The sequence below is a fragment of the Symphalangus syndactylus genome, chromosome 10 (assembly GCF_028878055.3).
Source record: "Symphalangus syndactylus isolate Jambi chromosome 10, NHGRI_mSymSyn1-v2.1_pri, whole genome shotgun sequence".
Lineage (NCBI taxonomy): Eukaryota > Metazoa > Chordata > Mammalia > Primates > Hylobatidae > Symphalangus > Symphalangus syndactylus.
This window is the reverse complement of record NC_072432.2, coordinates 62,439,199-62,459,697: the sequence shown is the minus strand read 5'-3', so window position 1 is coordinate 62,459,697 and position 20,499 is coordinate 62,439,199. Positions and strand designations below refer to the sequence as shown.

Genomic DNA, 20,499 nt, shown 5'->3' with positions numbered 1-20,499 from the left:
CACCACGCCCAGTGTGTACTTTCTAATTGTATAAATAGTATGTGTTTACCATAAGATTTTGTTTGTTTTTTTTTTTGAGACAATCTTGCTCAGTCGCCCAGGCTGGAGGGCCGTGGCATGATCTCAGCTCACAGCAACCTCGGCCTCTTGGTTTCAAGCTATTCTCCTGCTTTAGCCTCCCAAGCAGCTGGGATTACAGGCGCCCACCACCACATGCAGCTAATTTTTGTATTTTTCGTGGAGACGGAGTTTTGCCATGTTGGCCAGGCTGGTCTTGGACTCCTGACCTCAAGTGATTCTCGTGCCTCAGCCTCCCAAAGTGCTAGGATTACAGGCGTGAGCCACCACGCCCAGCCACCATAAGAATTTTTTTTTTTTTTTTTTGAGATGGAGTTTTGCTCTTGTTGCCCAGGCTAGAGTGCAGTGGCACAATCTCAGCTCACTGCAACCTCCGCCTCCCGGGTTCAAGTGATTCTCCTGCCTCAGCCTCCCGAGCAGCTGGGGTTACAGGCATGCACCACCATGCCCGGCTAATTTTGTATTTTTAATAGAAACGGGGTTTCTCCGTCTCTACTGTTAGTCAGGCTGGTCTTGAACTCCCAACCTCAGGTGATCCACCTGCCTCAGCCTCCCAAAGTGCTGGGATTACAGGCGTGAGCAACCACACCGGGCACCGTAAGATTTTTTTCTTAAGAAAATAATATATAAAGAAGAAAACACTCTAGTAGTTGAACTAGAGATAACAGTTACTTTTCTTTATATTTTTAAGTCTACTTTGTTCCTCTAGATATGAACAGTTAGATTTTTATATGTGTATACATATATATACATATGTAAACATACATAGACACACATAAAATTAACTGAGTCGTGCTAGTTTTGCTGGTTTTAAAGTTGCACTTATTTTATAAATTTATAATGTTTTAAAATATACATAGATACAAACGTATACGTATATATTTTACTAAATGGGATAACTCTGCATAAATTTTTATATTTTTCCACTTGGTATTATATCAAGAATTTTTAAAGTTATCATGTCACAAATATTCTTTGGAAATACATTTTTTTAGCTTCTCAGGATTCAAAGTAAAAAAAAAAATACATTTTTTAAATTGCTGCCTTGTATGTATGAATTTGCCATACTGTGTTTTTTTATTATTGAGCATTTAGGTTGCTTCTAAATTTTCACAATTAGAAATAAAACTTTACACATTTTTTACAGTTTGCACTCTGATATTTTCTTAGAGTAGGCCTTTCAAAATGGAATTTTCTAAAATTGCTAAATAACTAAAAATGGTCATAACAGTTTACACTCTCATCAGCAGTGTATAAGTGTAATAATTTCTTTTTTCTAGTTCGGATTCTGAAATAATAGGTTACGCTTTGGACACACTGTATAATATAATATCTAATGAAGAAGAAGAAGAAGTAGGTAAGTTTCCAGTTGTTTTTACTGTGTTTTCTGTACATAAAATCAACTGGGTTGTGCTAATTTTGCTGGTTTTAAAGTTGGACTTATTTTATAAATGTATAAGTTTTTTTTACTTTTTTCATTAAAAAATTTAATAAACACATAGGCTTAGATCTAGAAAAGTGTCTTTAGGATGATTGCTTTGTGTGTAAGTCAGAACATTATAGTGAGATGGAGTAAGATCCTTCTTTTTAAGTAACATTTTTGCCCGCTTGTATTTGGTTTTAGTTAAGCAGTATGCATATTAGCCAGTTCTGGATTAAATAATTATTTATGGCTATTGATTGAAAATACATATTATTATCTAGTGAGCAATATAAAATTAGAGGGTTTTTCCTAATAAATACTTAAACTTTTTACATAGGACTTATGTTAATTCACAAAGTGTAACAATTTTTTAAATTTAGATTTTTTTTCTTTACATTACGTCTGTTTGGTGAACATTGCTGTGAATCGGTTTGAAATCCACACATTTCTTTGGCACATTCATTTTCTTTTTTGTTTTAAAATACTTGCACACTTAACATAAAGTTATCTGTCTTTTATTTATTGTCACTGTGTGAAGCTTGATTGGAAGTCTGTATACATTTCGAAGTCTGTATACATTTTGTCCTGTATACATTTTGTTCTATATGTTGCAAAACATATGCAGTATCATTTCACAATTCTGTTGAAGAGTGTTATTTGTCATATCAAATTGGCTGTTACAGTAGGACATAGTAGATTTTTCATTATTCTGTAAAGTCAGAACAGTGGATATATTCATACATTTTATAAATCTAATTTAGACTGAAGTTATATGATCTCTGAAAGTTCTGAGTAGGCAAATAATAAAGAAGTATAGATACATATTGACCTTGCTCATATTTTATTAAAATACAAGTAGAGCAGGAATATATGTCAATATTAACTTCACAGAATACTAGTATTGAGAACATCTGAAACTGGATCATGTTGCATAGTCACAATTTCTTAGACATAAAAAACTTTTATTTTGGCTGGGTGTTATGGCTCATGTCTGCAATCCCAACACTTTGGGAGGCTGGGGTGGAAGGATTGCTTGAACCTAGGAGTTCGAGACCAGCCTGGGCAACATAAGTGAGACCCCATCTCATTAAAAAAAAAATTTTTAACAAATTTCTCCGTGATATCTATCCTATAACTTAACTTTATTAATTTATTAATGGTGAAAAATATTTAGTAAATGTAATTTGGTACCCATGGAAAAAGAGGTTGTCAGTCACATGACAATACATAGATAGAATACACACAAGAATATACTTTGAAGAAAAAGATACTTATTTTCCCTAGTTATTTCTACAATGAGAAAATTAGATGCAATGCAGTTGTTCAAATACATTTTAAAAAATGACATTCTTTTCTTTCCTTTCATCCCCCTTAGTTGTTTCAGATTAAAAATTTAGCTCTTTTTCTAGTTAATTTGCTGGGGTAATTTTTTCTGTTCTTAAAAAAATGTGTAGCAACAATATTTTTTAGTTAGGAGGTTTTTTTTTTTTTATAAATTTATAATCATGTTTAGAACCCACCTGTTTCGTTTTTCTTTGTGTTTTTAGGCTCTGTAATTTAGCATCCAAAAATGATCCTTTGGATAAACAGTAATAGAATCACTTTTATTAAGGACCTTTTTTTTTCTCGAAAATTTAGTCATCCTGAAAGAGTCAGTTAAAAAGTAGACATTGGGCCGGGCGCGGTGGCTCACGCCTGTAATCCCAGCACTTTGGGAGGCCAAGGCGGGTGGATCACTTGAGGTCAGGAGTTCGAGACCAGCCTGGCCAACGTGGTGAAACCTTGTCTTTACTAAAAATACAAAAATTAGCCGGGCGTGGTCGCACACACCTGTAATCCCAGCTACTCAGGAAGCTGAGGCAGGAGAATTGCTTGAACCCAGGAGGCACAGGTTGGAGTGAGCCGAGATTGTGCCATTGCACTCCAGCCTGGGCACCAGAGTGAGACTCTGTCTCAAAAAGAAAAGAAAGAAAGTAGACATTGGCTGGGCGCGGTGGCTCACGCCTGTAATCCCAATACTTCGGGACACCGAGATGGGCAGGTCACCTGAGGTCAGGAGTTCAAGACCAGCCTGGCCAACCTGGAGAAACCCCGTCTCTACTAAAAACACAAAAATTAGCCAGGCATGGTGTTGCATACCTGTAATCTCAGCTACTTGAGAGACTGAGGCAGGAGAATCACTTGAACCTGGGAGGCAGAGGTTGCAGTGAGCCAAGATCGTGCCACTGCACTCCAGCCTAGGCAACAGATCAAGACTCTGTCTTAAAAAAAAAAAAAATAGGCCAGGCGTGGTGGCTCACACCTGTAATTCCAGCAATTTGGGAGGCCAAGGCGGGTGGATCACCTGAGGTCAGGAGTTCGAGACCAGCCTCACCAACATGGTGAAATCCCGTCTCTACTAAAAATACCAAAATTAGCCAGACGTGGTGGTGCACGCCTGTAATCCCAGCTACTCAGGAGGCTGAGACAGTAGAATCGCTTGAACCCGGGAGGTGGAGGTTACAGTGAGCCGAGATCACACCATTGTACTCCAGCCTGGGCGACAGAGGGAGACTCTGTCTCAAAAATAAAATAAAAATAAAAAGTAAAAATAAAAATAGACTGAGACATGTCCTTCAGTTCTGTTATTGATACTTTGCTTTTATTGCTTCGTGAAATGTAATTCTTAGCTGACATAATGATCTACGTTTTAGAGTTCTTTAGGACTATTTTACAACCCTCTAATGATAAATCTGTCTCCTAGTCCTAAAAATATAGCATATGCTAAATCTCTTTTAGTGTATCTGAGGTATTTGACCAAAGTAAATATGGATCTCTTCTTCCAAAGGATTATGTAGCTTACTAAATATTTTTAAGCTCCTATTTTACTGTGTATACTACTACATTAAAAAACTGTTGTCTTTATCACCCGCTTTTTATTTATTTATTTTTGTCTACCTTTTCAGATGATGTTGAAGGTAAAAGATTGCATTTACATATGCATGATGCTTTTAGGCATAGTTTCTGATAATATAAAAGGACGCTGTCAAGTACTGTTTCTTCTGGCTGGTAAAAAAAAAAATCTGAAATTTGTTTTACTATATAAGAATTCTTTAATTGAAGAGGAATATTTAATAAACTTACATTACTATTATTTCTGCAGCTACTAAATCTGTTTACTGTCCGGAACACATAAAATATTCTAGCGCACCTTTAAATAAAATTAAAGCTTTTTCTGGCCAGGCGTGGTGGCTCACACTTGTAATCCCAGCACATTGGGAGGCCAAGGCGGGCAGATCACTTGAGCTCAGGAGTTCAAGACCAGCCTGGCTAGCGTGGTGAAACCCTGTCTCTACTAAAAATACAAAAATTAGCCAGGTGTGGTGGCTGGTGCCTGTAATCCCAGTTACTTGGGAGGCTGAGGCAGGAGAATTGCTTGAACCCAGGAGACGGAGGTTGCAGTGAGCTAAGATTGTGCCACTGCACGATCCAGCCTGGGCGACAGAGCGAGACTCGTCTCAAAAATAAATAAATAAATAAAAATTAAAGCTTTTTCTCTGGTAGGACAATTTATTCAAAATTACTTTGTGTGTATTTCCTGGAAAAAAGTTTTTAGACAGTTCATTTAAAAATACTTGCCAAGTGCAGTGGTGCATGCCTGTAGTCCCAACTACTTGGGAGACTAAAGTGAGAAAATCACTTGAGCCCAGGACTTCGAGGCTGCAGTGAACAGTAATTGCACCTGTGAATACCCACTGCACTCAAGGCTAGACAACATAGTGAAACCCTGCCTCTAAAAAACAAAAAAATAAAAATCTATAAAAGTAATATTTGAATATATATACATATATTTTTTACCTATATTCAATAAGAACTGGAAGGTATTCTAGTTCAGAGAATATGTATTGATATTGTCCCTTTAAAATCATGCATACTCAGTAATGATGTTTTAGTTACTGACATTTCTTACATTAACTCGTAGAACTCACCAATTTTTTAAATTTTCTTCTCTCTCATCTCTTTCAAGTTTCATTTACTTTTAACATTGATATTTGTTTTCTTCATAACTAAAGTAACCAAGTTTTTTTGGTTTGTTTTGTTTTACCAATTTCCTTGAGGTGCTTAACTTTTTTAAATGAAGAAGGAAATATTCTTATCTAAAGCCGTGTTTAAAAGGTACATAACAAAGTTGCCTATATGTAATAAAAATACTAACAAATAAACTAACTTATTAAAGTATGAAGCATTACCTTTTGTGACATTTGAATCCCTTGTTTGACATCAGATGATACCAGAGCACTGTGCCTTGACTCTTGTCAAGCTATTTCCTTGTTGGGTAGTAAAGATCAGTAGTTGTTTCTATTATTGTGATATCATGTTTGTAGAGAGCTTTAAAATTTACAGAATCCTTTCATGTTTATCTTATGTAATCCTCATAGCAGCCGGTGAGGTAGGTGGTATTTTTCTACTTTCTAAAGATGAGAAAATGGAAGCCCAGAGATGATGTAACTTATATGGTATCACTGAGTAAGTAGAAGAACAATTTTACTTTTTTTTTTGAGACAGAGTCTCACTCTGTTGCCAGGCTAGAGTGCAGTGGCGCAATCTTGGCTCACTGCAACCTCTGCCTCCTGGGTTCAAGCGATTCTCGTGCCTCAGCCTCCCAAGTAGCTGGGATTAGCACCACCACACCCAGCTAATTTTTGTATTTTTAGTAGAGACAGGGTTTCACTATATTGGCCAGGATGGTCTCGATCTCCAGACTTCGTGATCCGCCCTCCTTGGCCTCCCAAAGTGTTGGGATTACAGGCATGAGCCACCATGCCCAGCCAGAACAATATTTTTAAATACATTTTTTCCTTCCTTTTTTTTTTTTTTAAAGTATTTCTTAGATTTTTAATTCAATAAATTGTGGCCAATTTTTCTTTATTATTTTTCTGACTGGGTTCTTTATTAAATCATACAATTCACAAAACTAGTTTATAGAATATTCAGATAAATGTTAAAAAGTATACATGTACCTGGCCAGGTACGGTGGCTCACACCTGTAATGCCAGCACTTTGGGAGGCCGAGGCAGGCAGATCACAAGGTCAGGAGATCAAGACCATCCTGGCTAACACGGTGAAACCCCATCTCTACTAAAAATACGAAAAATTAGCCAGGCGTGGTGGTGGGCCCCTGTAGTCCCAGCTACTCGGGAGGCTGAGGCAGGAGAATGATGTGAACCTGGGAGGCAGAGCTTGCAGTGAGCCGAGATCGCGCCACTGCACTCCAGCCTGGGCAACAGAGTGAGACTCTGTCTCAAAAAAAAAAAAAAAAAAATATTGTTTACACCTCTGGAAAAAGTACTACTAGAAATACATTTTAAGAGTAAATGTATCTATGCATGTGTACTTAAATGCCAGTCAAATAAACAGGCCTGAAAACTATCCAGAGCTATACAGACAGATGATGGTTCAACTTCACGATTTTTTGATTTACGATGGTGTGAAAGCGATATACATTCAGTAGAATCTATACTTTGAGTACCCATACAACCATTCTGTTTTTTTACCTTCAGTACAGTATTCAGCAAATTACATGAGATAGTCAATACTTTATTATAAAATAGGATTTCTGTTATGTTTTGCCCAGCTGTAGGATAATCTAAGTGTTCTGGGCACATTTAAAGTAGGTTAAACATATTAAATACATTTTCAACCTATGATACTTTCAGTTTATGTTGGGCTTATCAGGATATAACCCCATTGTAAGTTGAGGAGCATCTGTGTAAGTACTTAGAATGGGCATTTTTTTATTTTACATTCCTATCTTAAATTTATTTTTACTATAGTAACAAAGGGCCATTTCATTTTTATCTTATTTTTTTCATTTACCTTACAATAAATGGTCATTTACAGGTTATAAATACACAATATAATATATAAACTATAGGCTATAAAAAACCTAGCTCTAAAGGTTGTAATCTAATGATTAATGATGAGAGAAGATGGTTTACTTGTTTCATGCCTTGGCTTACACGTATAATTGGTATAATTTCTCATGGTTCTAGTTTTTGTTCACAACTTTTAGATATTAGTGTAGTAGTTTATAGTAGTTGTAGCTTAATTTACTGCTACACTTACAGCTTTGTGTATTACCTTAATTGCTTAGCTAATTTGGGGATACTTCATTAAAGTTCAGAAGTGCTGTCTTATGACTGTAACTTAAAAGAAATGGCATATGTCTCACACTTTTTAAAATTGACAGTGTTAAACCAGAAGGAACCATTGATCCTTGGAATAGGACCATATTTTACTAGTTCAATTTAAAATGTAAATTTTAATTCTATACCGATAAGCTACAGCATATTATACAATATAGCTACAGAATAAATTAAAGATAATAACTCTACTTCTTGCTAAGTTATTTGCTTGTGCCCAGTGCAAAAACACTGAATTAAACTTTTTCTGGTATTAGACCTGACTTCCTTAAAGCGTAGCACAGAAGTTCTAGAGAGTGTTCTGTATTAAAATGGGTTCATAGTTAAATAAACATAAATACTATATTCCCCTCTGAAGCTTCATAAAATTTACACTGGTATAGTAAGTGCTGAGAAGCCTGCAGTGAAAAATCCTGTTCAACTTTGTTTAATCCAAATATATTTGTCCACAGGGGCTTACTTCTTCCATGTACCTATTAACATGCCACACTATCCTTTGTTTTGAAATATACTAACCAAGGCTTGGTTAGTTGTTTGTGTTTACATACATAAAAATATTTCAGCATTTTAAAATACATTTTAGGGGAAGAATCCATCAAGTCTATATGTGGTTTTTTTCTTCCTTTTTAGATTAGTTTATAATTTTTAATGTTTTCCCAAATGTCAATAACTATAATTTTTAGCTTTTCTCACGAGGTCACAAACTTTTGGCCCAAGGGCATTGTCTATCTTGTAAGCATGGCTGTTTGACCCACATAGTATTTTAAGTAAGGTGAATAAGTTGCCACTATTATAAATTGGCAGCTTGTGTCAATGTTTGTATTGTAGACTTCTTTTTGAAAAAACCTGAAGATTGACATACCTGGATCTGCATTCCTACAGGGCAACAGGCAGCTGGAGTTGAGTAACTGCTGTTTTCCTTAGACAGGGCATATACTCCCCATCCTCTAATGTTAGCCTGCTTCACTCACTCACATTACTGTCTTTTGTTTATAGTCAAGTTTTCATTCTCTGCTATCTTCACACCACTGAGATAAAAAATAATTATGCTATAAATTACTTTCAAACGCATGATTTTTAAAGTTATGTATCTCATTCAACAAATATGAATATATGCAAATGGAAAATAGCCCTACAAAGCACCCATGACTAAGTTAATATTGCTGTGATTTTAATTTCTAGAGGAAGACAATTCTGAGAGAGAATATTACTTGTCTTTTGAACATAGATTTCTCATGTATTTGGAGAATAATTTATTTGACATGCATTCCCCATGGGCCCTTTTTGTATAATTTCTTTATCTGCTTTTTTATCTATAGATAAAAAACTATCCATATACAGTTTCACTAGAATTTGGGTAACATCGTCATGATTTGTTAGGGTTCTGGGGTGGCTTAAAAAACAAGGTAGGCTCATTAGCCCACCAGCTCTTGTGAGATTTTATTGGGTACATAGCATTTACCATACTGTGGGAATCAGGACTTCTGTTCATAGCTGATTCTAAAGATGAAAGTTTTCAAAAGATTCTACCAGCTCCCAAGTTCCCATTATCTTTTCCAATTTTTTCACAGTCTCCTTTTCCATCATCCTGTTAGTTTGTAAATAAAATGGGAAGGGTGCGTAGTTCTTGCTGCTTACCTGGTACCAGTTTTTTGTTTTTTTTTTCAACTCCGTTCATAAGTTCACCTTTGAGCTTTGAAAATCACAATTTACCAGGCAAGATTTTACCTTCAAGCGTGCGTAAGTAATTAGGACACAATTTTATCAGCTCACAAAGGAACAACAGAAAATCCTTTAAGCAGATCTGTAGCAGAGAATGTCCCTTGAATCCACTCTAGTTATGTTTGAGTATTAGCCTTCCTTATGATTATTATCAGGTCTTTGTAGCATCAACCCTCTGCCACCTTCACTTAATACCCTCAGTATATCTGTGATTATGTAGTAACATGATAGCTTTCAAGTGTACTTTTGGTGTTTGTTTGTTTTTTATCCTTTTATCCTCTCCTCTACCTGTTTTCCTGAAGTGGAAGTAGTGACTGTTCGTGATATAATTCTTCTGAAGCCACCACTAACCTAAGATATAAAACTTTAATTAAAATACAGTGAATTTACTTTTATTTAGAGTCCAATTATGAACTCAGTTACTTTTTTTGATAGGTTGCATATAACTTTTATGAGAAAGAGAGAAATACAAGGTAAAATGTCAAGACTTACAGACAACTTTCTGGAAGTATAGGATATACTTTTTCTTACATCTTTTGCATCTTAGTGATAATACTTACTAATGATAACCTTATAAGAATCCAAAATTCTGAATCATCAAAGGAAGATTGTTAGGTTCTGTTTCATTTGAAAACTTAGTAATACATATATAGCTTATGTTGTAAATCTTAGGACCATGGTTCTCAAGTGAGGGCAATTTACCCTCCTTTACCCCACTCCTAGTACATTCGGCAATGTCTGGAGACATTTTTGGTTGTCACAGTAAGAGGAAGTAAGAGAGTGCTAATGCGTCTAGTGGCTAAGGCCAGGGACGGTGCTAAACATCTTAAACTGCACGGGGAGGTCGTACAACAAAGACGTACCTGGCCAGAAATGTCAGTAGTGCCAAGGTTGAGAAATCCTGTCTTGGGGATGATGATTTTGACGATGGTGGTGATGACGATGCTTCTATTTATTGAGCACATTATTTGCAAAGCCCTATGCTTGATGTTTTACTTATTTTAAATCCTCACGGAAAACCCCATGTGAAGACATTATCTCCATTTTACAAATAAGGAAACAGAGACTTGACAGAGTTAGGCTACTTGCCCAAAGTAACATGGCTACTAAGTGGTTGAATATGAGTTTAACTGGTCTTACTCAAAAATCTTTGTGAGCTTCTTCCATTATACTGTACTACTACTCAGGAAAATACTTAACTACTCAACCCTAGTCATTTTGTAAATGAATGGAAATTACCTCTACCTGTATTAGTAATGTACTTCATTTCTTGAAGTTCAGAGGGGATTCTACCTATCATTAGTATTTGATAGTCACTCCTTTCTCATTGAGTACTTTCTTCATTTGTTTGTCAGTTTCCAAAGTCTCCTGGCTTTCTTCCTTTTTCATTGGTTACTCTTTGTCTCCTTCGCAGTTTTCCTCCTCATCTCCCCAACCTCTTAATATTGGAATGCCACAGGGCACAGATTTCTTTCCTTCTGCCTTCCCTCCCTTGTTGATTTCATCTAGGCTTGTAACTTCAAATATAATTTATACGCTTGCCACTCAAATGTGTATGTCCGACCCAGACCTCTCCACTGAAGTTCATCGTATATTCAAATATTCACTCAATATCTTTACTTAGATAACCCCTAACACACATACAGCTTTACTGACATCTAATTAATGTAAAATAATGAACATATGTAAATAAACAATTTGACGACTTTTGATATATGTATAAACACGCCCAGCTGTTTTCTAAAAGAAGTTTCATAACTCTTGGCTGGGCATGGTGGCTCACGCCTGTAATCCCAGCATTTTGGGAGGCTGAGGCAGGCGGATCACAAGGTCAGGAGTTGGAGACCATCCTGGCTAACATGGTGAAACCCCATCTATACTAAACATACAAAAAATTAGCCCGGCATGGTAGCAGGCGCCTGAAGTCCCAGCTACTCGGGAGGCTGAGGCAAGCAGATCACGAGGTCAGGAGATCATCCATTTTGAGTTAATGGGTGTATTTCTGGTCTGTTCTCTCTATTGATCTGTACATGGCACATCATCTTGATTACTGTAGCTGTATAATAAATCTTGAAATTATGTAGTGTTAAGTCCTCCAACTTTGTTGCTCAGAATTGTTTTGACTGTTTTAGGTTTTTTGCATTTGCAAACCAATTTTAGAATCAGCTTGTGAATTTCTACAAAAAAGGTCAACTGAGAATTTGGGATTCTGTTGACTGTAGATCAGTTTGTGAAAAACTGACATAAAAATATTGCACCTTCTAATACAAGAACACAGTATATCTCTATTTTTGCAGGTCTTCTTTAATTTCTTTTTTTTTCTTCTCCTTTTTTGGGACAGGGTCTTACTTTGTCACCCAGGCTAGAGTTCAGTGGTACAATCATAGCGCACTGCAGCCTCTAACTCCTGGGCTCAAGGGATCCTCCCACCTCAGCCTCTCGAGTAGCTGGGACTACAGGCATGCGCCACCAAGCCAGCCTAAATTTTCATTTTTTGTAGAGACAAGTTCTCACTAGGTTGCCCAGGCTGGTCTTGAATTCCTGAGCTTAAACAATTCTGCCGCAGCCTCCCAAAATGCTAGGATTACAGGTGGGAGCCACTGTGCCTGGCCCGTTCAATTTCTCTCAGCAGTGTTTTGGAGTTTTCAGAGTGTAAGTAGCACACACCTGTTGTCAAATGTTTTTGGTTGATGCTATTGAAAGTGGTACTGTTTTTTGAATTTTAATTTCTAATTGTCATTACTAGTATCTATTAATAGAAATACAATTAATTTTGTGTACGACCTTTTATCCTGCAACTTGCTAAGCTTACTTATTAGTTGTATTAGCTCTTTTGTAGATTCCATAGGATTTTCCTTATAGACAAACATATCGTCTGTAAATAAAGACAGTTTTACTTCTCCTTTTCTAATCTGTGTGCTTTTCTTTTTCCTGCCTTATGACACTGACTAGGATCTTCAGTACAATGTTGACTAGAATTGATGAGACTGGACATTCTTGCCTCCTTCTGATCTTAAAGAGGAAAACATTCAGTCTTTCACCATTAAGTATGATGTTAGCTGTAAGGTTTTATAAGGTATCTCAAACTTAATATGTCCAAAACTAAACTTCTGATTCTCTGTATACTTCCAGCTTGCTTCTCTCACGGTGTTTCCAATCTCAGTAAATGGCAACCCTATCCTTCTGGTTCTTTAGGCCAAAAGCTTGGAATCACTCTTCCTTTTCTTTCCCCCTGGCCCCCCGCACTCCTCTGTGCAACGTGTCAACAAATCATATTCCTTTGTAATAAAAATTATGACATCTAACGTCTAAGCCACCTTCACGTGACTGTTATCTTGATTATGCCTCCTGACCTGCCTCCCTATTTTCCTTACTCACTGACAGTGTGTTCTCAGCATAGCAACCAGAGTAATCCTTTTAAAACTATTTTTTTTTGTTTAAATAATATGGTTTTCAGGCTCAAAAGCAGTGAATTCTTTTACTGATATAAGAGATGATTAAGAGAAATATTTCTTGGAGTTTCTGAAGGATAAATGCAGCATATTTAGGTAATTAATTAACTGGAAAACATTTCATTTCTACTTTTGGTCTCTTCTTTTTCCACTATAAACAATTAGATGGGATTATGACTGTCAATCTTGGATTGCTTTGCTTTTCCTGTCATCTGCTGGGTTTTTTTCCTCACATTTAGAAAAGAATTTTCTGAGGGATAATGGGTTTGATCTTGACTTTCAGCTCCATTGGCTGATAGTCACTTAGTGGAGTACTATATGGAAAAGTATGCTGACGCTCAACCAATGCTGTGATTAATTAGCTGTGTCTGGTGTGAGTGAGAGAATGGGAAGTAGTATGTTTGCATCTCTAATTTGAGTTTATAATATAGGCAGATCTTAAGTAGTTTGCTCTGGCAGTTGTTGCTTTCATTTTTAGTGATCCTTTACTTTTTTTTTTTGACATAGTACATTGAGACAACAAATACTTTAATTAAAAGACCTTTAAACATTAAAGACAAATGTAAGATCCTTTAAACAATAAGTGAGAAATTAGATGTCAAATTCTGATTTTATTGCCAAAGAATTTTGTAGGATATATATATATATATATATATGAAAAAGATACTGAGAAATCTGGAGTAGATTGGTTTAATTTCATAATTAAATTATTTAACCCAGTAACACTAACAGTCAGCAAGGACTATATGTTCAATATTGTTTTGGGGACAAGGGTTTTGAGATACAACTTATATACAATAAAATTTACTCTGAATTGTAGTCTGAGTTCGGGCAGAAGTATACAGAAGTGAAACCACTACCACACTCTAGGTAAACTATTTCTATCCCAAATTGTTTCCTTATGCCCTAATAGAAGGGTAACCTAAAAATGTCCTTGAGAAAATATGAATATTTAAATATCCTTTTTTTAGACATCATATTTAAACATTTAACCAATAAAATGTATTTAAATGTATTTGAACATTATTTTAAGGATATAGCTTTACATAATAATTGTGATATTGCTACCAGCCACACTGTTCCAGTGTTGAATTGTTTACCAGGAAAGTTATCATTCACACTTAACTCTTCAATGAAAGGATATTTTTAAATAACCTACTATTAAATTGAAATTCTTTATTTTTGAATATTACAGAAGAAAATTCCACAAGACAGAGTGAAGATTTGGGAAGCCAATTTACAGAAATTTTCATTAAGCAGCAAGAAAATGTCACTCTTCTGTTATCTTTATTGGAGGTAAATAGGGAACCTTGATGTTTTTGTCATCTTAATAAGCTGCTTTTGTTGCCTTTTGGATGTTATTGAGGAAGTAACATGTATATACCTTTAAAGGTAGTGAAGTTTATTGTATTATAGCAAGAGATCCACATGCATGTTTCAAGAACTATGTAATCGCTTAAAGTATGCTAAACTTCCATGTTTTACTTGTAGTTTCTGGTACAAGTTATTATTAGTGGAAAAAATGTTTTTCTTGAAAATGTGAATTACAGATGTTAAATATTTTGAATTCTTACATTGCAGGAGTTTGATTTCCATGTCCGCTGGCCTGGTGTGAAGCTTCTTACTTCTCTTTTAAAACAACTAGGGCCTCAGGTGCAACAAATTATTTTAGTCAGTCCTATGGGTAAGTGACTTATCTTTTTTATATTATTTTGATTAAAGCATGAGTATCATTTCCTAGAGAAAGGGACTGAAATGGTGTGTTAGTAAATTGTTAATAATTTGAGTCACTATTTGTATTTTTGGTCTGCCAGCATTTTTCACATGGTCGTATGTTCTAGGTGTTTCAAGATTGATGGACTTACTAGCGGATTCCAGGGAAGTTATACGTAATGATGTAAGTTAAATTTCAAAAAGAAATACAAAAATATGTGGCTTTTTTTTCTCTTGCAAATGAAATCCTTGTTGTTGAGTTTTAGGAAGTTAGAAAGTTGGAGTAATGACCTTTTTTAAAAAAAATTAAAAATTAATAAATAGAAATGGGGGTCTCTCTGTGTTGCCCAGGTTGGTCTTGAATTGCTGGACTCAAGCAATCATCCTGTCTTGGCCTCCCAAGATGCTGGGATTACAGACATGAGCCACTGAGCCTGGCTGGAGTAATGACCTTTTAAAGTTGTATACAAGGCCACATTGTTTCATTCTTTCCTGGCTATCAGTATTTTGGGTTAGACAAACCATTTTGCCATTCAAATTTATTTCTTCCATTAGTTTAGGATTTCTTATACTATCTGCCGAAAGGTTGTATTTGACACCAAACTCTACCTCCAGAATTTCCTTTTCCTCCTAAAGAGTAGCGGAGATACCTGCAGACATTGAACTGTGTAAACCCAACAAAGCATAACATTTGGAATCCTTGCCCTTATTTGATTGAGTGTGTATTTCTAAGGATTTGCCTTGTTAATCATGGAGCATGATTTGCTCTGGACTTATTTTCCATTCTGATTTATTTTATATTTGCATAAAAGTTTGAATATTTTGTATTGATGCTGTATGTTTTGTTGCATAAGCATTTTTCTCTGTTGTTACCTACAACTTGATAAAAATTCTGTAATACTTAAAATAGCAATTAGAAAATTTAAATTCTAGAGCCAGGAGATCATATCAAGCTAATTAAATCTCCATATTTATAGTGAAATGCCCAAGACCCACAGAAACCAAGTGAAGTTAAGTATTCTTTGTTAGCCGTGTGTTACTCATCTTTTTATTTATGGTATTGGCCCTGTGACTTTTTCATGCTAAGTTTTAGTAAATATCATTTGGATTGCTCTTAGCCTTATAACTGGTTAATGGCAAAGCAGAGACAAAACTGAAGCATTCTTAACTCCTAGTCTATGGATACAGTTTTTAAAATTTGTTGTACTTAAAATTTTGTAATATGTTTATCAATTCAGTATTATAGGTAGTGAACTTAATACAGTATGTAACTTATGAGAAGGACTTTTTTTGAGACGGAGTCTCGCTCTGTCACCCAGGCTGGAGTGCAGTGGCGCGATCTCTGCTCACTGCAACCTCTGCCTCCTGGATTCAAGCAATTCTCCTGCCTCAGCTTCCCGAGTAGCTGGGATTACAGGCATGTGCCACCACGCCCAGCTAATTTTTTTGTGTTTTTAGTAGAGACAGGGTTTCACCATATTGGCCGGGCTGGTCTTGAACTCCTGACCTTGTGATCCACCCACCTCGACCTCCCAAAGTGCTGGGATTACAGGCGTGAGCCACCGCGCCTGGCCGAGAAGGACATTTTTTATTCTTTAGTATTTAAATATCATTTTTAAGAATTGTCTTACTTAAATAGGTATCTATCTATTAGAAATTCGGGGTGACTTGCCTTGACTAAAATATGACTGGGTATCTTTAAAGCTTTTGTTCTATTCTTTTCATGTCCCGCAGTTTAAATAAGAGGATATCATGCAAATCATAAATTATGTCTCCCCACATCTTTTAATTTCATTACCACTTATTTTCATTTTCAGATATAAAAGTGCTCTTTAAAAAAAATAACTGCATTAGGCCAGGCGTGGTGGCTCACGCCTGTAATCCCAGCACTTTGGAAGGCCGAGACAGGTGGATCACCTGAGGTCAGGAGTTTGACACCAGCCTGGTCAACTTGGTGAAACCCTGTCTCTACTAAAAATACAAAAAATTAACTGGGTGTAGTGGCGGGCACCTGTAATACCAGCGACTTGGGAGGCTGAGGCAGGAGAATCACTTGAACCTGGGAGGCAGAGGTTGCAGTGAGCCGAGACTGTGCCATTGCACTCCAGCCTGGGCAACAAGAAAGTAACTCTGTCTCAAAAAATAATAATAATAATAATAACTGCATTAATGCTGAAATCTCCTGTTTTCCTTTAACTCTTTACCTTTTTATTCTGCTCCGAACCTTTTTCCCTCAACTTTTATTTGAGACAGACAAATAAGTGTCTATTTATATTGGTTTTTATTAATTTTATGATCACAGATTAAGTTCTGTTTTTGTTGTAATGTTTAGATTATTGGTTTTTACATGTTTTATAACCATTTTTTTATTTTAATAAACCTATTCAAGAGGATAAAGAGAAAAGAAACTAAAATATACTAAGACCTTGAAAGCTAGTGCGTTCTACAGAACTTATTTTGTCTCCTTTAGTCTTTATAAAAACCCTGTGACAAAGATATTACATGAATATACTATAAATTCATGTAATTTGCTTAAAGTTGGCATAGCTAGTCAGTAGGGCAACCAATTTTTTATTTTTTTATTTCATTAGTTTTTGGGGAACAGGCAGTGTTTGGGCAACCAGTTTTTAAACCCACTTTATCTAACTCAGAGCCTAAATATTTTCTCCACTGTATTTCTTCTTCTCTTTGTTAGTAGTAGTTAAACTGAAGTTGGCAGCATTAAGTGGGAGAATTTGACATCCAAAAATAACTGTTTTCACCTTTTTCTCTCATATTAATGTTGAAAGTTGACAAGAAAACGAGTGGAATAAGCCCAATAAAGTCATAGGCATTTTTCGTCTTATATGAATACTTACCTACTCAGTACTGGTAGCCAACAGCTAGTTTGCCTCTGTGGGACTTTTTACTACCTATTTGCTATTCCTCTTCCTCTACAATAATATCTGTGCTTTTTTTCGTAAAATATTTGTTGTCTTTTTTACCATCATGCTATTATTCAATACTTAGGGGCTCATAAATTGCTTAATACCAAAGTAAGCAAAAATGGGTAACAGTGAGTTTTTCTTGAATGATAAAGATATTGTAAAATATGTAAACTATATCCAGCTTACCAGGAGCTGAGAAAAAGTGGAAGTCAGAGGCAAAGGCTGCTGTGAATTGTCTGGTGTTGGACACGCCATTCATAAAGCATCAATTTTCATCTTCCTTTTTTCTTTTGACTTAGAATCAAGTTTTGGGGATTTGGAGGCCAGATGTTTACAAGAATTTCTGAACTTTCTCTACTAGAATGTGGTGGTGGTGTTGTTCATTGATTTGTATTATTGAATTGCAAGTTTTTCATTATTACTGTTGTGAAGCATGTACAGTGGCATTCCTGAGACAGATGCTTTCATGCTCAACTCTTTAGCTGCAACGAAAGCTATGTAGTGGTTAATGAATATAAAGGAATTCTAGTATGTTTATATCATAAAGTTGAAAGATAACTGAACTAGGAATTGTTAGACGAGGATTCTAGTCTAGCGTCTGTCTCTTTGAGGTTTATAACCTTAGGGAGACAACTTGCTTAACTATTCTGTTCTTGTTTTCCTTATGTATAAAGTAAAGGAGCTGGGCTTGCAAAATCCCTGCCAGTTCTAAAATTCTGTGATTTTTGAAGTAATTTTAAAATGTCTCATAAATGTTGTACTCCACTAAACATTCTCTTTCATCTCTATAGGGTGTCTTACTACTGCAGGCACTAACAAGAAGCAATGGTGCAATCCAGAAAATTGTTGCATTTGAAAATGCTTTCGAGAGACTACTGGACATTATTTCAGAGGAGGGGAACAGTGATGGAGGTATAGTATGAAGAAATTATTTGAAGACATTCCTTTTGTACTCACTGACTTGTTAGGGTGTAGGGAATACAGTTGGAGGCAGAAATGGGGACTCTTACTTATACTCTTTGTTTTTCTTTCACTATGGCATGTTGACTATCGATTTCTCTTTATCCTGTTTCATATTTGTTAGGCTTTTGCAGTCTAGGTTGGTGTCTTTCCTGATTTAGAAAATCTCACCTATATCTCTTCAAATACTGTATTGCTAGGTTTCTTCTATTTCTGAAGCTGTAGATTATTATGCATGTCCTTTTGCAGATTTGGTGATAGGGAGTTGAGCTGAAGGCAGAATTATATACTGAGTGAATAGGGAGGACACAATTGAGAATTAATGGGAAAGGTTAGAAATAGTCTTTTGGAGACTAGGAGAGCTAGTTAATTATTATAATTAGGAAGATTTTCAAAGTGATACGAATGCCAGCTGGGCTTGAGGCTCATACCTGTAATGCCAGCACTTTGGGAGGCTGAGGTGGGTGGATCACTTTAGGCCAGGAGTTCGAGACCAGTCAGGCCACCATGGCAAAACCTCGTCTCTACTAAAAATACAAAAATTAGCTGGGCGTGGTGGTAAACACCTGTAATCCCAGCTACTTGGGAGACTTAGAAATGAGAATCACTTGAACCTGGGAGGTGGAGATTGCAATGAGCTGAGATTGCACCCCTGTACTCCAGCCTGGGTAACAGAATGAGACTCTGCCTCAAAAAAATAAAAAGGGGGATAAGGGCCCCATTAAGGGTATTCACCATGATTTTACAGAAGCACCAACTACTTGAGTGTGTAATTTATTTTCTCCCTTAGCAGCACTCAGCTGCCTACGTGCAAATATAGAAAAAAAATCTCATAGTTTTTCACAGGGTTGGGCCTTCTCTGGGAAGGTGCTATGAAAAGACAATAAGACAAGACAATATAGTATATTCCTATTCCACTTCTGTAGAGTGGAAGAAACGAAGATCTCTATAATCTAAGCTAGATAGGGAAGGAAATAAAAACAGAAGGGGGTTTCTAAAAGTGGGGAGAAAGGCATCTGATTGATGGGCCAAGAGACTCAAGGAAGCCATAGAACAAATGTGTTGAAAATACTTGAGCCACAAAAATAGGTTTTAGTAAGAGAGGAATATTGCCAAAGACGAGGCAAAAAAACTGAGTGGTCTAGGTATTATACGGGTTGCTGTTGAAATTAAAATTAAGTATGACAGCGGAGCTTAGAGAAAGAAGACTTTAAGCAAGATGCCAGTGATGTTTTCCATGGACAAAGGATAGTGACTATGAATTTGTTATATATCTGCAATGAGAAGTAGTAAGAGATGGTACAGCCATATAGCCAAGCCTTAAGGGAACAGGAGTTTTTTATGAGAGTAGAGGAACTATGGTTTCTCGAAAGTACACTGGGCTGGGAGAGTCATAGATTCAACATACTGACTCTAAGGTACATGGGATTGAAAACGAATTACTTTCACTTGAGAACATTACAAGATAAAGCAGATTCTTTAAAGAAACGGAGCATTTCAAGATATAATTGAGGTTATAGCGTGTTTTATTAACCAATATCTGAGAGTTGGCAATGGCATCATGAAAGCGTTTGAAAGGAGATTAAATGGGAGAGGGGAAATGCAAACTGTTGTAAAGTGACAAACTGGGAAAGCAGAGATGACCAGAGAGGTGTACATTTTTGGATGCAATTGAAGAAAATAGGGTTTTAAGGAAAGGTAGAATTTGCTAAGTTTTCCTAGTTGCTAAGACAAGTTTCAGTGGCTCTTTGTAAGTGATAGTGGCCATTAAGGCTCTAGGGTTCACTAAGATGCATGCTGAAAAGAAGGCCTGCCAGTTGTAGTGAGGGCTTTTGACATGCTTTTTCCTTCTGAGCCTCCAGATGGTCCTAATGGCAGACCGTATTTAGGAGATATTTATGGTCCTAACTAAGAGGCAGATAGAGTGGTTCCTCCTCGTAAGATGAGGATCCACATGGTTCCTCAATAGGAGGTGAGGAAGCCTCTAATCTGGAGAGATTAGGTCTGGTTAAATCAGGAATTCTTGAAAAGCATTTAAAATG

At 36.2% G+C, this 20,499-nt stretch overlaps 1 protein-coding gene across 3 annotated transcripts in view; it reads left to right on the top strand.

The window, feature by feature from the left end:
* USO1 (USO1 vesicle transport factor) overlaps positions 1–20,499 on the top strand; it is a 96,597-nt gene that overhangs the window by 37,836 nt on the left and 38,262 nt on the right. For 2 of the 3 annotated variants that reach the window (XM_063610355.1, XM_063610354.1), the window contains exons 4-8: positions 1,359–1,435; positions 14,053–14,153; positions 14,439–14,541; positions 14,699–14,754; positions 18,289–18,409. In XM_063610355.1, the coding sequence (XP_063466425.1) occupies positions 1,359–1,435; positions 14,053–14,153; positions 14,439–14,541; positions 14,699–14,754; positions 18,289–18,409 (458 nt within the window). Of the gene's footprint in view, positions 1–1,358; positions 1,436–4,446; positions 4,459–14,052; positions 14,154–14,438; positions 14,542–14,698; positions 14,755–18,288; positions 18,410–20,499 lie in introns of all 3 variants that reach the window. The other variant, XM_063610353.1, reaches the window with a different exon arrangement.